Here is an 18757-nt window from a genome sequence, read left to right as displayed (position 1 = left end):
CAAATCAGTATCAATAAATAAATGAAACCCAAATAAATAGAAATTAAAATAAATAACAGAGTAAAACTCGAAACGAGCAAAAATTAATATGAGTAGGGTTCTAAGCCCCATGCTTTTTAAAGGCCAGAATATAATTTTAACTTTACTGAAAAAAAATTCAAATGAATTTACTGAAAAAAAACGTGCATTGTCATTTTAACATACATATGCTGATATTTATTCCTTAAAATCTTAATTAATTTTGATTTCTTAAAGTTATGAAAATGAAAACATTAAAAATAATTTTTAATTCTTTTAAATGTTTCTTTTAGAAAGTAAATCATATTCTGGTTTTTAGAAAGCATGGGGTTTAGAACCCTACTTGAAAGCCCTTCCAATTTCGAATCGAATGAGCTCTTATCGAAATTTCTACGACAACTCCTTCGATACAAAGTGCCCTGGTCTAAGAAAAAAAAAAAATAATACATTGTGCCAACATCGTTCTTTACTTAGGCAGCGCTATAGTGTTGCCTTTGATCTTATCAGGCTTAAGAGGAATTTTCCCAAACTACTGAACCATCAAACAGAAATAAATCATATGCAAGCATATGAACATATGCTCGTATATGAACACAGCATATGAACATATGCGAGCATAATAAACAAATTTTTAAGGCGAGTTGTTAAAGCGAGTTGTTAAGTTGTTAAGTTGTTAAGCTTGGTTTAATTTAAACCACTCTGTTTAAATCTGAAATTATTAAAAATAAGAATTAAACGATAAAATAAAACGACTCTATGCTATTTACATGCAAATTCAGTTTTCTCTATCAACGAGTGAAGCTAAGCAGTGCTAAAATCAACCATTTCTTTACTGAGAAGTATGAAAATCTCTAAGGCTTTCCAGGATAAAGAAAATACAACGAACACTGTCTCTGACTGAATTGAGCGCCTGGGAACTGGATGAGGCTTAAATAAAAAACTTAAATGACTTCAAAAAGTAGGGATTGATCAGAACGACCAGACAAAAACAAATCATGCGCAAGCAGATGCAGGATTTTAAAGCATGAGTTACTACCAGTCCAGTCCCTTTAACCCTAGTTTAATTTGAATGACTCTATTTAAAATGTAAATGAAAAAATTGAAATTGAATTTAAAAATAAAACAACCGTGTTCTATTTATATGCACCTTTGGTTTTTCGTATTTACAACTGAGGCTAAGTTTTGTCAAAATCACCCATTTCTCTACCGAGAAGTTTGAAAATGCAAAAGTGTTTCCAGGAGAAGGAAATACAGCTTAGATTGTCACAGAATTGATCACCTGGGACCTCAATGAGTTCAAAATAAACGACTTGTACAACTTTGTAAAACCAGGGGGGTGAGTAATGCCCCCATACTTCCACCCCTCGAGCCACCTCTGGCCATTAAGTATCATTTACGAGTGTTATTTGGATTAATGCTCTATTTCGCATTGCATACAAATTGATCATTTTTTTGTTTTTCTTTGTGTTTTTTTTTGTGTTTCCTTTCTTTTCCTATTCATTACTCCACTTCTTGTAAGCGGGCAAAAATAAACTTAAACTACAACTTACGTTTATGACACTTTGCGCTGGGCCTGGAGTAGATGTTCCACTGTTTGGTTGACTACTGTACGTAAATGGCAGCTGGGTAGCAACAAATATGGCACAGCTCATCAGCACTGTGAACGTAGCATAGCAGGCAATATAACTTCGCTCTCGAGGGTGAACCTAAAAAAAACATGTTCAATACTGCCTATTGCAATTATTCTTTGTTTTTTTTTAAGTTATTTTGTTCATTTAGTTATTTTATTTATTTTAAGTTGTTTTTCTTAAGTTTAACTTATTTTATTTTAAGTTACTTTATTTATTTTATTTATGAAGTTATTTTATTTATATTAAGTTATTTATTTTCTAAGTTATTTATTATTCTTTGTAAATTTTTACTCTTTGTTGTTTTAAGAAACTATAATTATTGAATCGTGTTCCAAATACTTATTGTCACACTTTCGGCAAATTGGATACAACAGCCACCTAAACTTAATTACCTCAATCATTCCCAAAAAATCACCAATATCCCATGTGATAGATCATATGAAAACAAAAGGAATGTAAAGAAAGTGGAGAAAGCACTAAAATATGAACTAAAGAGGTATGAAGTGGAGGCCATGGATAAAATTGCCGAGGATCTGGAAAATACAGCTAGACGGAATAGGAACGAGGGCACAATTAGTGATAAGGAAAGAGGTAAAGAGAAATGGGCAGAAGATTTTAAGAATTTGCTAAACTGAGACAGAGTTACAGGAAAAGATATAGAGGAAAATGAAAAAGTTTGTGATACCTTGGATGTGAAGGAAGATTTATTATGTGAGGAAGAATAAGTGACTGTACTAAAACGATTAAAAAATAATAAAGCTCCAGGTGCCGATAGTGTGGTAAATGAGCTTTTTAAATATGGTGGCACTGAGGTTAGAAATAAGTTACTGAAGAATTATGAATATGATTTTTGAAAAAGGGGAAGCACCTAGCAATTTTACGAAAACTTTAATTGAACCACTGTATAAGAAATGTGATAAGAGTGAGTGTGGTAATTATCGAGGCATTAGTCTGGTCTCTGTTGGTGGCAAATTACTTAGTCATATGATATTTTTTAGACTGAGAGATACTGTAGACATTGTTTCAAGAGAAGAACGGTCTGTGGGGATTAGTTTGCTTGTGTTCTTGCTGTTTTCAATTGTCGATGGTGAGTTTCCATTTTTCCCCTTGTTAACTTTTATTGAGTCGAGGACTTCGGCGTTTATTTATGACCTGTAGTGGTTCGAGCTGGCTAAGTCTTGGTAACAATAGATACATCTAAAGAATTGAATTTTGATGTTGATTCAAAACATATGAAATTCCTTAAGTATAAAGTGACCTATCACAAGTTACGAGCCTGACAAAATGTGCTCCATGTTTGAAAAAGGGGAGAAACACTCCCAAAATTTTAAGTTATCTTAATGAAAATCACACATTGTCCAGATGCCGAATGTATAAAATTCATCAAGTTTAGTGTTACCTATCAAAAGTTACGAGCCTGAGAAAAAATGTTCCTGATTTTTTAAATAGGAGGGAGACACCCCCTAAAGTTCAAGGAATCTTGGTGTGAAAATCACACCAGCAGATTTAGCGTACCCGAGAATCCTACCATAAAAGTTACTAGCTCCTATATACACAAATGTGGAATTTTGTTGTTTTTGCCAGAAGACAGATCACGGATGCATGTTTTGTTGGGGGTTTTTTCCTATGGGGTGAACGTATTGAAATACTGGTCCTAGAAGATCGGGGAAGGGCGCATTCAAACGCAAATTGAAAGTTCTGATGCCTTTTTTAAATGAAAAAAAAAATCGGAGGGAAACTGGCACCCTCCGACGCCCATTTATTTCCCAAAGTCATATGAGCAAAATTTTGAGATAGCCATATTTGTTCAGTATAGTTGAAAGATCAAATAACTATGTCTTTTGGGGTAAAATGACCCCCCCCCCACAGTCCGTGGAGAGAGGGGTTTAAGTTATGAAATTTGGTGATTGGTCACGTATAGTTTTTTTTATTGTAAAGTATACATACGTTTTAAAAGGGGGGGGGGGAATTTTGGGCTTAGGGCGGATTTCCATTGGGAGAATATTTTTTGGGAAGGGAAATTTCCGAAGGGGTGGGTAGGGGTGAAAGTTCCAGGGAAATTTTTACACTGGAGGGATTTGACAGAATTCCTATACGAAATTCTTGTTAATTATCTTACATAATTTTCCCAACTCAGTTTTGCATGCGGAGATGTTCCGAGGGCAATCTTCCGCGTGTTTTGATTTCCATACAAAATTTTTACGGAAGGGGGTATTTCCGGAGTGATCGAAAAACTGATTAGAGATTAAAGTCTTTTTCAAATGAAAGTATGCTAAGTATAATTTTTCCGGCTGAATCGTCCGCAAGAAATTTTACGGGGAGGGGGAATTTTCAGCGAGGAAGGAACTGTCTGGAGAGAACTTGACGGGGGATGTGTACTTTAAGTTCAATAAAGTTTTCATGGAGGAGCTTCCCGTGAGGGGGGGGGGTATATTTCATGGAGGTTGAGCCAGATTTACCTGCATTATTTAGAAAACGGACGGAAACTGAACAAAAAAACAAGTGGCTCTTTAACTGAAAGTAAAGAGGAAAAATGAAACTCAAAACGAACAGAAATTGTTCCGTATATGAGGGGTTGCCCCCTCCTCAATGCCTTGCTCCTTACGCTAAAGTTTGACTGATTGTCCCAATTGACGATGACTCAAAAATTTAACGCCATCTTGAATGGCTTTATTATTAATGAATAATTGTTAATTATTAATGAATGATTATTAATTATTAATTATTATCAACAATTAATTATTTATCAACAATTATTTATTATTACTTAATTATAATTAATTTTTTTTAAGAATTAAAACTAATTGTAATGAATTATAATTAATTATAAGCAATTATAATTGATTTATATAATTAATTATGATATAATTAGTTAATAATAATTAATTATTTATCAACAATTATTAATAGTTAATTATTAATCAACAATTATTTAATCAACAAATATAATCAACAAATATAGTTAATTATTAATGAATAATTGTTGTGTCAGGTTTATTTGTGCAGCTATTTTTGCAAGGATAAAAGACTGTGTTTAAGGTAATTTATACATACACTGAAAGTCCTTGCTCTGAATTTCAGGTTAAAGTTCGAGTTGGCTCACTAGAGTATCTGGAAGTAAATAGCCCGATCTACTTTATTTATTAATAGATGGCCTTGAATATCTATAGCATGTAGTGAGAAATTTTGTTTCTGCAATATGAGCGAGAAGCTAGTTTTAAACCCAGTTTTAAATTTTCTGAAATTTCGATGACTGATGGTGTGAAAATTGATTAAATAGCAAGAACAGCAGCTGCCTACTACAATCGAGACGTAGTTTATCAAGCGGAAAGGCTACTAAATGCTGAACTGAATGTTTCAAGCCGCCTGGTATCACATTTGAAAGACGAGGACAATATTTCTGACATGTGCAAAACTCTTTACACAGCTGTAAAGCAAAATGTCCCCATACATAATTTTGTTATATTGAGCCTATGTGAAGTCCCGACCCTAGGGGAGGCTGTACACGCTACGGTTGTATCTCAAATGAATGATTTGTCGCGAAAGCTGAAGAGTTTTATTGAAAATTCCATTTCTACCCCTAAATGATCTCAAGTTCAACCACAAGAACAATCAAATTTAGCCTCAAAAGTTTCTTATGCGGTGGTTCTCAAAAATTCTCTTCAAAAGATTTGAAAGGTCCATCATAGAGAAAAATCTTTATTGATAGTTTGTGTCCTAGTGCTGACGGAGGGATAAATGAACTCCGCCGAAGCAAAGAGGAGTGGAAGCTTGTCGTTTCCAATAAACATACTGCTAGCTAAATTGTTGATAAAGCTAAGTGCTCTGAACTCTCTCTTGAGGCATCAATTAAAGAGCCCGTCTTTGTTGCAGCCATTAAGTGGGTACCCGACGATTTGGACGACACTAAACTTAAAAAGTTTATTCCAAACTGCGTCAAAATAGCACAGTGTGGGAAATCACGAAAATTTAAAGTGTACTTCCAATCTCGAAATGAGCTCGATAGATCCCTATATTATTCAATTAAAGTTGGATACGAGAGTCTTCCTGTGCAGGAGTTTATTTTTCTCCCTCGCGGGTGCTTTAACTCCCACTTTACTGGCCATGTCGCTGCGAATTGTAAAAAGTCAACCATACGTTCAAGATGCGGAGCAAGTGACCACAAGTCTACCTCCGATCACCCTTACAAGAAAACTCCTATTTGTGTTACTTGTAAAGTGGAAGGTCATACAATCTATAGTGTTTACTGCCCCGAAAATCGTAAACCGTCAAAAGTGAGCCCATAATGCTAAGCCTTATGTCTTGGAATATTAATGGAGCCTTTTTAAATAAATTACCAGTGCCAAATGACCTTATTTCTAAATATTCTGTTATTTTTATTCAAAAGCATTTTACTCCTAAGTTTAGTATAAATCAACTTAAGTTAAAAGGTGCTTCATCATTTTGTGTACCTGCTAAGATATTAAGTAGAGGGGGTAGACCATCGGGAGGTCTATCGGGAAACCATTTCCGGGGTGATCGAGAAATCGATTAGAGGTTAAAGTCTTCTTCAAATTTAAGTATGCTTAGGATAATTTTTCAGGATGAATCGTCCGCAAGAAATTTTACGGGGAGGGGGAATTTTCAGCGAGATGGAACTGTCTGGACAGAACTTGACGGGGGGGGGAGGTGTACTTTAAGTTGAATAAAGTTTTCATGAAGCAACTTCTCCATGTTCCCTGCAACATATATACACAATTCTGCTCAAACTTCTAATCTAGATCATATTGATGTGGCCCACAATGCCTCTGCTGAACTGGTGAAGGTCATTTCTGACTATCAACTATCTGACCATCTCACTTCTCTGCAACTCCATGTTTGGATAAAGTTAAGTGAATAGGCTTGTCCTGCATAATTGCTGGCGATTTTAATTGAGACCTTTCAGAAATTGGGATTCATCAATCAGCTCGTACATCAATGATAATGAGTATGTTTGGTTATGATTTTAGCGTTCTTGCGAAAGAAAGCGATTTTACATATGTACACAATTCTGCTCGAACTTCTAATCTAGATCATATTGCTGTGTCCTACAATGTTTCTGCTGAACTGGTGAAGGTTATTTCTGACTATCAACTATCTGACCATCTCCCTTCTCTGCAACTCCATGTTTGGATAAAGTTAAGCAAATAGGCTTGCCCTGCATAATTGCTGGCGATTTTAATTGAGACCTTTCGGACAATGGTATACATCAATCAACTCGTACATCAATGATAATTATTATGTTTGCCGATTATTTTAGCGTTCTTGCGAAATGACGATTTTATATATGTACACAATTCTGCTCGAACTTCTAATCTAGATCATATTGCTGTGTCCCACAATGTCTCTGCTGAACTGGTGAAGGTTATTTCTGACTATCAACTATCTGACCATCTCCCATCTCTGCAGCTCCAAGATTTTAAAGAGCAGAATAATTTTGTGATTCCTCCTAGGCTAAAAGCCCGTCGTGATTGGGCTAGAATCAATTCTGATTTATATGCTTCTTGTACTGGTTTTATTCTGAGTAAAATACGGGCTAGTTTCCATCTTTTTCAAAGGTCAACCAAATTGCCAAAAATGAAGTGGGGCTTTGCCTAGATATGTATGTAGTCGACATCAGCCATGCTCTTTGTTTTGCCAAGAATCAATCTGTACCGCTTCGGAAACTCCATAAGAGTATCATTTAAAGCTGGTGTTCGAACCCTGATCTCGAAGATTCTTATCTTGAAGCAAAATTTTGGTTCAATTTTCGGAAGGATTGTGGCTGTCCATTGACCAGTGCTGTGAATCTTATTAATCTTTTTACAAAGCGAAGTTTTTCCAAGGCTCTCACTCTTCATCGTAGAAACCTAGTAAACGCCACTTCGGCATGTGCTAAGAATGATAAAAATCTTCTTTTTAGAATTATTTCTCGCAAAGATAGGTCTCCACCATCCTTATCTGTGGCTGACATTCCTGATGAGGAATGGTATACCTACTATGAATCCGAATTTTCTGCTCCTGGTCAGCACCTTGAACTTTTTTATGAAGCTCAGTTAGATCATTTCCTTGCTACCAGTCCCAATAAAGAATTCGCTGTTAGCGCAGCATCGATTTAAGATATCATCAGATATTTAAAGCCTAAGTCATCCAGTGGTATTGACCACATCAGTGCTTTACATTTGAAATTTGGTGGGGAGGCATTAGTGCAACACTTGGCACTTTTAATGCAGATGATTTTACACAGCGAATCGTACTCTCTTCTTTTTCCATTGGAGACCTTATCCCAATTCCCCAAAAAGGAAAAGCGAATCCAGAAAGTTCATCATTTCCACCTATTGTGATGGCGACCTCCTTTTGAATGGTCTTTGAGCCTCTTTTTCAAACTGAACTTGAAAAGACGTGTTACACCCAACCTCACCTGTTCGGGTGCAAGCGGGGAATAGGTTGTGCTGATGCTCTCAGAGTTGTAGCTAATGCACTAATTGATGCCGAATCCTCAGGAGAATGTCTAGTTCTCGCTGGTCATGATATCAGACGCGCTTTTGATTCCCTCATGCACCCAGTTATACCAAGTTTGGCCCTCAAAGCGGCCAAACTTGGACTAAATTCCTCGGTGATTCACTGTCTTCCAGATATATACTCTTGACTTTGCGTTCGTTTAAAACTACCTCTAGATAAAAATATGCCCCTTGTTGCCAGTGGGAAATTCATTTGAGTCTTGAAAGGTACACGTCAAGGAGCAGTATCTTCGCCAAATCTTTTCAATAATTGTGTTTTGGATGCTCAAGACCAGTGCCTAACATCTCTGATTCTATGTTCACTGAATCTGTCTCTAGTATGTTATGCAGATGTTGTTTTGAATCTCAGCCGTACCTTCCAAAGAGTGAATGAGATCTTTGTCATACTTAAACAGGAGTATCTTAAACTTGGTCTTTGTTTCAATCCTTACAAGTTTGAAATAGTTCTTTTTAACTCGAAAGGTGAGCCACCATCCCTTATAGCGCTTGGTGACACGACGGTTAGAGCCGTTGACCAGCTCGTTTATCTAGGTCTTCCCATTGGTTCCTCGCTACGCCACACCCGATCCCTGCTCCTAGACCATCTCACACGACGTATATCTGCTTCTTATGCATCAATTGTCTCAGCAAAACTTCGATTCAACCGCCTACTATTAGCCAGCCTTTTCAATGCCGTAGCCCTCACATTTTGTAAATTGTCCCATTTCGGATGCTGTTTACTAGAACTGATTGTCTGAAAGTCTGGTCCATTTTCTTTGGGTTTGCTAAGTATTTGCTTCAGTTGCCTCCTTGGCATCGAAATTCTCCTTTAATCAGAAAATTCAAACTTGCAGATCCTAACCTTGCAATCCTTAAATTAGTTGCCAAACATAACCGAAAATTGGATTCACAGACTGATGGGTACTATATTTTAATTTAACCTGGGTCTGTTTTGTTGTTTGTTGTGTCATTGGTTTATTGTTCGTTAGCTTTTGCTTTGTTCTTCTTTTCTTTTCCCTTTACTCCGTCTTGTCATGTTTTGTGACTGATGGGTTTTCAATAAATAATGATAATAATAATTAGAATAGAAGCTTTTTTTTAAAGTTCTAACAGTGTTAGTGTAAAAAGCAAGGTATTGAGGAGGAACAACATATACGCATAATTTCTTTTCGTTTTGAGTTTTAATGTTGCTCCTTAGTTTCAGTTAAAAAAAAAACATTTTTTATTTAATTGGAATAAGTTGTTTTTTTTAAAGTGCTCAAAATAAAGAAGAAAACTAATTTTGTTATATAATCAACTTAAAATAACAAAGTTTTTTTTGACAAAAGTAATGAGTGAAGTTGAAACTTAAAAAACAAATATTACTTTTCGCAACTTATGCAACATATTGGGAAACTGTTTAAAACAAACTGGCTTGTGATATTTCCCTGTATTTGTAGAATTATGAAAAATAAGCACTTTACTGAAAACACAAAACCAGCGCTACAAAACAGAAATAGAAACAGGATAACTATTAAGTGGTCTGTAGAAACTAAATGGATAATTTATAAAGTTCTCAAGAGTCTTTTACCAGCCATGAAATCAATAACTTTACGATACGATTTTAATTTACTGAAAAACTCAAGAAAATTTAATAAACAATAAAATAGAATTAGACGCCAATCAAAGTAAACCTACTCCCAAAACAAATGTAGGATTAGCAGCACAATAGCAAATATTGCAATGAATCCAGGTAGCTTTTTTTCGTTTTTTCAGTCTTGGCTGAACCTATGTTAAATGAGGAAGACAGGACTCTTTTAAAGAAATTTATTTTACGATTTTATGATTTATTTTACGATTTACGATTTATTTATTTTGCAATTTACGAATACGAAAGAATTTTTGTCGATGTGATTTTGAGTGAGTTTGTTTTCTTTTTATTTATTTTAAATTGTATCCCGCTGATGACGGTTGTCGAACATATAGTCGAAATATTCGAATAGATTGTACAACTTTGTTGTTCACTGTTTTCACAAATTCCTCATAATCTTTTTCTTTCTTTAGATGATGGAAAGGCGTCATTTATATCGTCATTATTTTTTATAAGAAATACGTGGAATATGTTATAAATTTCACATATATGATATGTTATAAAATATGTTATAAATTTAATTTACATGGACTTAACGCTAGACTCTAATGGGAGTTGAATTTCGCTTCGGCAGCAGGATTTAACGTCCAGTCGACAAAATTCGTTATTTCATCTGAACGAGCAATTACTCTCGTCTCCTTACTCTTTATATTTTAATTACTTTTGGATCCTTAAACCTCAATTATTTTCTTTAAAATATTTTTGAATTCGGGGGGGGGGGGGTTCAGAAATGCAGAGACAACCATCATGTCTATATTTTCTTAGGGATTGGAGCAAGAATGTATCCAGCGGGATCCCTCCCCCCCCCCGAAATTTGTGTCCGACTCGTAAAGACGTAACCAAAATGCATATAAACAAATTTTATGTGCGTTTTTAAAAGTTTTTGCACCCCTTCCCCCCGAAAAAAAATCCTGGATACGCCCTTGGCGTGGAATTTTATTCTGTAAATGTTGCTCAAGAGTAATTATTTTACTCTATTTACAATTGTGCAGATAAACAGGACCTAATATTTCCCAATAGAAACGTTTTTATATTATTTCGCACAATTTTTGACAACTTGCATGCACATTGCTTTTAATAATGTTCGTAACCCCCTTTAAAATTCTCCCCTTGTTTCACCTCAATAGCGGTATCCTTCTCGGACACTACGGATCAGTCATACCTTCCTTGGATCAAACATACTTTAAGTGTATATTATTTGAAGGTGTGCATAAATAATTGACAACTTGTGTAGTCTACAGCCCTTGCTTCAGGGGCTTTGTGATTTAAATGGTAAAAATATTTTGATTTAAATGGTCATTTCATAAATTTGATTGGATCTCTTTAATCTAACGGTAAGAATTTTTTCGATAATGTATGCAGTCCCAAGTATATTCAACTTGCACGTAGAAATTAAAATTAGATAAATTTAGGAAACAAACAACGTAGAAGAAGCAACTTATGTATTTCTCGTTGAGCAATTACCACATTTTAAAAATAATTCAATAGCATTCTCTTAGAAAACCTTTCACGTTTGATCAGAGCTTGAATTTCTAATGTCTACTTCATATTTCACTTTTTAATAGACAGGGATTATGACGATCTTATGGTTTTTCCTTTTTTTTGCTAGTCATGTTTGAAAGGTTATGTTATGTGAAAAGTTATGCTTAACGTAACTTAACTTGACCACTCGATACAGTGAATTATGCACATAATTGGTAAGTATGTATGTGAAAGCCACATAAGGATTCTGGCATCTTGGCCCAGAAAAAAAAAGTATCCAACGATAGGCGTTCCTTTTTTTGTTAATAACTTGTGATTTAAGAGAATATCACTCACTTGACACGGATGGTCGCGAAATGAATGCGAATGGTCAAGGATCAATGTGACGATAAACATGGTCAAACCCCAGCCAAGAGATGCAAACATCCTCTGTTTTCCATATTGGTCAGCATTTTCTTTTCCAAGAAGATTCAAAACAGCACTATCTGCCAGTGTCAAACTTGGGCAGCAGAAAAACTCTCCAATCAGAACCAATAAAAGGAAAAGCATAAACACTTTGCTAACATTATCTTTAGTAAATATCGTATATGAGAAGGTGGGGGAAACGTAGTTTTTGTGATCCCTCGGATCGTAATTTATTGCAAAATCAACGGAATAAGGAGACTTTCCGATGACATGATTTGGTTTTGGTTGAGCAAATGGATCTTCGCGCTTTATTCGAACAAAGCGATGCATACCAAGCTCTACGTCAACACTCCTCTGATCTATAAAATAAACATAATATTAATATAATTCAATAAATATAATAAATAATAAATACAGCATAATATTCCCATAATTTTGTTCCCACCAAAGAAGACTATGACGCAGAAGCAGTCAGGAACATAGACCTTAGGCTTATGCTAGGAGACGGGGGAGCGCACACATGAACACTAGTTTTTTAAACTCTCTACAGAAGGTTTTGTTGAAGTATTGTAATGATAATAAAAATAATGATTTATTGTAAACCTGCTTACGTAAATAATGACGAAGAGTGCACTGCCTTTCTGTCATAAACAACAAATAACTGGTAGAATAAATGGGAATGTTTTTCCACTGTCTTACGAAAACAATTTCCTATTTTTCTACTTGCTATTTGTTGTTTATAACCTGCTGACAAAATATAAGAAAAAAGTGGAGCACTGAATGAAATAAATAACCCCAGATAATATCTAGATATGACAAAAGGAGATATTATAATTTGTCATTCAAATGTTGTCATTCAAGCCTCAAGAAGGAAAGCTGACGGCATGTCGACTGACACGAACCTGCGTCTATCAATCGATCGTTTTTCTAATTCAAGAGAAAGCAAAACAGGGTCATCAACGTTGTACTTATTTAAAACAAATGTGATTCGCATGTAAAAAGGAAGTTCCAGTAGAAACTTTAAGTACAGGCCCAAACAAATACAAAGCATGACTGTGTTTGTAAGCCAATGCCACAATAGGCAAATGTAGTGTACACTCGGGGTACTACTTCTGAGATGAAATTAGCCAAAGTTTGTTTATCTAAATTAAACTTAAGGGCTACCATCTCTGCTTAACAAAAAGAAGCCTTGAGGTTCTCAAATCACCCGCGCGGATGATGCCTAGATACTTGAGTTTCGGCCCAGGAAAAACCTCTTCTTCCTTAATTTTAACAAAAAGGAGTGAATGGGGTGAATTTATAGGTGACAAGGAGGGATTAACAACGAAATGGTTGGTTTTTCATGGATTAATACTGAAAGCGTTTCTATCTCCATACAGGGTCATCAATTGGCAGGAGAGGTAGAAACATTTGCCCCTTCCTTCTCCTCTAGATTTTGAAAAACGTGCTTTTGGTATTCTCATTGAGAAATACTTGTTTGGTGTTTAAACTATAAATTGGAAAAAAAAAGTACTACCCCTCCTAGATTTTAAAAAATATATTTTTCAACCTTAATATTTCCTTGAATTGACACCACTGACTCCACATGCTCCTAAATCAAAAATGGCTCTTTTTTTTTCTACCAGAAAAAATATAATTTATAGAATAAAAATAGAAGTCTTTGGCGGCTACCACATATATTATTAATACTACCAAGCCACCCGAGGCCAACACAGCTGCGCACGCTCCTCCTCCATTCTAATCTATTGAGAGCCTCCCTCTTTACACCCTCCCAGGAAGGTTTCCTTTCCACTATATCTTCCTTTATGATATACTCCCACCCCAACCGTGGACTCCCTGCTTTTCGTTTAGCCAAAGACGGTTGGCCAAAATGAACAATCTTCGGCAAATTGTCATCCTTCATCCGCAGAACGTGCCCTAGCCATCTTAACCTTTCTCTCATTATAGCCCTAGAAAGCGGGATTGAACCACATTTTTCGTACAGCATACTGTTTAAAATACGGTCAATTAGCCAGGTAACCAGAATAATCCGTAAGAAATTTCTCTGGAAAGCATCAAGCAAATCTTTATCCGTTTTTCGGAGCGCCAATGCTTCAGAACCATATTTGACCACCGTCATCACTGTAGCTTCCAGTATTCTAATCTTGGTTTGCAGAATTATCTTCCTGTTCTTCCAGACTTTTTTCAGCTGTAGAAAAAACACCATGAGCCTTGGCTATTCTACTTTTAACATCTTTACTGCTCCCACCGTCTTTACTAATAATGCTACCAAGGTATGTGAAGCTGTCCATCAGATGAATCTTTTCGTTACCCAACGTCTCCCTTTCATTTTCACTTATTCCTAGCCTTAGCGGCTTAGTCTTCTTAATATTAATTTTCAAACCTAGTCTGGCTCACTGAACTCGCAAAACCTTAAAAGTTCATTTATTTTGCTCACACTTTCATCTAGGATGCTTAAATCATCAGCATAATCCAAGTCAAAGAAAGTTTTTTTTTTCCCATTTGATGCCGTGTTCTCCCATTGCTTTTCCTATGCTCCTTAAAGCAAAGTCCATGAAAATAATACGTATAAAAAGGCATAAAACATAATCCTGCTTAACTCCTGATTTAATCAGAAACCTGCTGCTAACCTCATTTCCTACTTTAGCCGCAGCAGTGTTATTCTCGTAGTCTACATAGTACTAATCGCTTCAGTGTATTTTTCTGGTATTCCATATAAGGATAATACCTTCACTGAAGCTCTTCTATTAACAGAGTCGAACGCTTGCTCATATTCTATAAAACCGAGGACTAAAACCGAGGTGTTTGGTGATTCAGACACTTCTTAATCAAACAGTTCGTGGTAACCGAAAGTCTTAAAAAACGGAATTTTGATACCAATAGATACATCAAAAGAATCAGATTTTAATTGTAATTTCAAATATATAAGTTTCATCAAGTTTAATCTTACCCATCAAAAGTTACGCCCCTGAGAAAATTTGGCTTATTTTCGAGAAAGGGGAAAAGACCCCCTAAAAGTTATAGAACCTTAATGAAAATCACATTATCATATTCAGCGTATCAGAGAACCCTACTGTAAAGGTTTCAAGCTCCTATCTACAAAAATGTGGAGTTTTCCATTTTTTGCCAGAAGAAAGATTTTTTGCCAGAAGATTTTTTGCCAGAATGCGTGTTTATTTGTTTGTTTTTTTTTCTTTTTCCCAGGGGTAATCGTATTGACCCGGTGATCTTAGAATATCGTAGGAGGACTCATTGGAACGGAAATTAAAAGTTCTAGTGTTCTTTTTAAGTGACCAAAAAAAATGGAAGGCAACTAGGCCCCCTCCCACGCTCATTTTTTTCCCAAAGTCACCTGATCAAAATTTTGAGATAGCCATCTTGTTCAAAATAGTCGAAAATCTAATAAATATTTCTTTTAAGATGACTTAATCCCCCACAGTTCCCGGGGGAAGGGCTGCAAGTTATGAACTTTGCCCATTGCTTACATATTGTGTTGGTTATTGGGAAGTATACAGACATTTTCAGGAAGGATTTTTTTTCTGGTACGGGGGGGGGGGCTGGAGGAGGGGTTTACTCGGGAGAATCCATCCGTGGAGGATGTTTCTTTGGGGTAAGGGATATTTTTATGAAGGGGGCGCCGGATTTACCAGCATTATTTAAAAAACGATCAGAAATTAAATTTTAAAAAAACAAGTTTTTTCAACTGAAAGTAAGAAGCAACATTAGAACTTAAAACGAACAGAAATTATTACGTATATGAGGGGGTTCGCCCCCAAGTCAATACCTCGCTCTTTACGCTACAGTTTTTTTTTTAGTGCTTTCAAAAGATTTATCTATTCTAATTAAACGGCCTTTGTGATTCAGAGGTTTGTGAATTAAACAAAATTTTAATTTTCAACGTAGAGAGCGTGGTATTGGCTAAGGGGAGAACCCCCTCATATACGTAATAACATATACGTAATACAAAAACAATAAAAAAAAACAAGCGATACGGCTCAATAGTAATCGAAACTTTTAAAAACAGAATTTTTATGTCAATAAATATATCAAAAGAATGGGCTTATAATTTTGATTCTAAATATATAAATTTTATTAAGTTTAACATCACTCATCAAAGGCTACGAGCCTGAGAAAATTTACCTGATTTTTTAAAGAGGGGGAAAACATCCCCTACAAATGAAGGAATTTTAATGAAAATTACACCGTCAGATTCAGCGTATCAGCAAACCCTATTACATAGGTTCCAAGCTCATATCTGCAAAGATCTGTAACTTTGTATTTTTTGCCAGAAGAAAAATATACGAATATAGAAGTTCGTTACGCAAGTTAATTTTTAAATTACATCAGAACCAAATTTAGAGACAGCCATTTAGCAAAAGAAAAGTAAAATTTTTATGCACATTTTCTTTACTTATTCAATGAGGTGAGCCAAAATAAAAGCTGCATTAACTAAAAAACGATCAGAAATTAAATAAAAAAAACATGTTTTTTAAACTGAAAGTAAGGGGCGATATTAAAACTTAAAACGAGCATAAATTATTCCGTATATGAAAGGGGCCGTCTCCTCCTCAACGCCTCGCTCTTTACGCTAAAGTTTGACTTTCTCACAACTCTATTTTTGTTAAACAATAAAAAACTTTAGCGTAAAGAGCGAGGCGTTGAGGAGGGGACAGCCCCTTTCATATATGGAATAATTTCTGCTAGTTTTAAGTTTTAATGTTGCTCTTTACTTTCAGTGTAAAAAACTTGTTTTTTTTTATTTAATGATTAACATAAGAGTGAAAATTCGGTCTATACATCATCTACCCTTTCTATAACCGTACTGTTCTTCTATTATAACTTGGTCTATGGCATCTCTCAGTCTAAAACGTATCATATTACTAAGTAATTTGGTATCTACAGAGACCAGGCTAAATCCTCGATAATTACCACACTCACTCTTATCACCTTTCTTATAGTGAGTTAGAGATGTTCCTAAAATCACTGGTTATTTCCCCTTTATTATAACCTTCAGTAAAAAATCCTATTCATAACCTTCAGTAGCTTGTTGTGGCCCCGTTCCTATCTTTAACTGGAGCAAGTCTGGATTGACTACTCCCTCTCAATTTATTAACATGTCGGTATAATATTTTACTATTATGCCGTCTAACTGCATATTTCAGATGCTTGGCAATTTTATTTATCGTCTCCACTTCACAACTCCTTATTTCATTTCTACATGATTTCTCCACTTTCTTTACATTCATCTTGTATTCATATGGTCTATCACTATGATTATTCTTGCACAAGCCCCTTCTCCTTTCCATTAAACATAAAGATTTTTACTAATATTCATAGCAGCGTTCCTAACTTTCTTCCCTAGACACCATCAGCAACTTCCCAAATTACATATAAATTAATAACAACTTAATAACCACATATAAGTTGTCTTATAATGGCCAATAGGCAACATGACCGGGCTCCGGCATATTCAACCAGAAATTCCCTCTCCGGAAAAATTTCTCCTCCCTCCCCTCGCAGAAAATTCCCTTGAAAAATATCCCTGGGAAAAATCCCAACGTTTAAAATTCACCCGAAATATTCCCTCCACGGAAAATTTCCTCCGGGAATTGATGCGCATAAATAAGGTTTTATAATAATTCAAACTTAAATGACCAGAAATTACCATTAAATATATAAAATAAATCAAACCAAAATATATATTGAAATTTAGATCATTAATCATATAAAAAGCAAATATAATGTATGCTTATGTAAATAAACAAATAAATCCTAAAACGAGCAGGAATTCAATTAAATACTCAAGTCAAACTCGAAGAAACTAAAAAATTTCTAAAGACAGGAGTTTGGCTACTTTTTTTTTCGTCGATATCATAAAAAAAATGAACCAAACTTTTCAAAGCAAATATAGACTTTCGATACAAAACACAAATGACAAAATAACCTTTTAAAAAATTACAGGTGGGGGGGGGGTGAACGGTAGCTAAACTCATGTTTGCAGTTTGACGTAGTTTTTTTTTAATATTAAGTTTGACTTGAGCATTCACTTGAACTCTTACTCGTTTTAGATTTTCATTTGTTCATCTATATCAGTGTCCATGAACTTTATGTTTCATGTGATTATTTGTTTTACTTTCTGTTCGTTTTGGATTTTATTTATTCTTTAATAGAAATTTCCGTTCATTTTAAATCTGAATTATTATTGGAATTTATTTCTGCTCCCCTTAAGTTTTAATATAACTCTTTACTTTTCTTTGACAAATTTTCTTTCAGAAAGTTTTTCAAAATGGATTTGGATCAATGGACTACCAAATGTAGCAAAGGAGTTTTATCGGTTTGTTGAATTAGTTTTATTGGTAGACTCTTTCATATTAACTGATTGATTTTGATAATGTTGATTACTGTCTACCCGACCAGGTTTCCACCAGAATCAAAATGCCTCGACCAGGAGGAGTGAATCCTTGGTTTCCATCCACAGAGTTATGTAGTCCTACCATCGAAGAAATATATCATATCTTTAATGTTATAAATTAATTCAAATTTTCAGAATCAAAGAAATTGAAAGTCGAAATTAAAAAAGAACAATAGTAACTTACGATTCAGGTCTCTCAGTTCTGCCAATTCCTGCTGACTTAGACTCATCAGGGGAGAATTTTCGTCCAAAGAAGAAACATGATGGATATCCCTTTTTCGCACTATCTTATTTTTAGGAATGTCAATAACGTACTGGTCAGTACTTACGTTATAAATTAAACACGATGTCGTTGGAGGGTGAATGAAACCAAGTGGGACATTGAATACAATCCAAGCTGCTAAGGAACAGAGAAGAATCAACTTCCCTTTCCGGAACCTGTAATATAGGTCAAAGATCTTAGAAAATGTGCACAAGAGAAAACTGGCACTGCAGTAAGAAGGGCAAATCATCGGCGCCATCTAGTGTTTGGTGACTTTGTTCGATGCAAAACGACTATATAATTGTCTTTTCAAGTACCTTTAAATGAAGAGAATTAAAAAGGGAGCTCAATTCCAACCCCAGCAGGCCTACCGTCTTAAAGTGAACTACCATGCTAAAGCTACCAAAATTCTCACAATTT

General features: G+C 35.2%; 1 protein-coding gene across 1 annotated transcript in view; it reads right to left on the bottom strand.

Moving 5' to 3' along the window:
* jef (major facilitator superfamily domain-containing protein 6 jef) overlaps window positions 1-18757 on the bottom strand; it is a 149315-nt gene that overhangs the window by 125506 nt on the left and 5052 nt on the right. The window contains exons 2-4 of the mRNA XM_089094853.1: window positions 18260-18513; window positions 11595-12022; window positions 1569-1724 (exon numbers count right to left, since the gene is read on the bottom strand). Of these exons, the coding sequence (XP_088950979.1) occupies window positions 1569-1724; window positions 11595-12022; window positions 18260-18513 (838 nt within the window). The remainder of the gene's footprint in view (window positions 1-1568; window positions 1725-11594; window positions 12023-18259; window positions 18514-18757) is intronic.

Source organism: Artemia sp. Qi Xiang Cuo, chromosome 9, assembly GCF_049724085.1.
Source record: "Artemia sp. Qi Xiang Cuo chromosome 9, ASM4972408v1, whole genome shotgun sequence".
NCBI classification, from domain to species: domain Eukaryota; kingdom Metazoa; phylum Arthropoda; class Branchiopoda; order Anostraca; family Artemiidae; genus Artemia; species Artemia sp. Qi Xiang Cuo.
The sequence above is the reverse complement of the archived record's forward strand: the minus strand, read 5'-3'. Positions and strand labels throughout refer to the sequence as shown.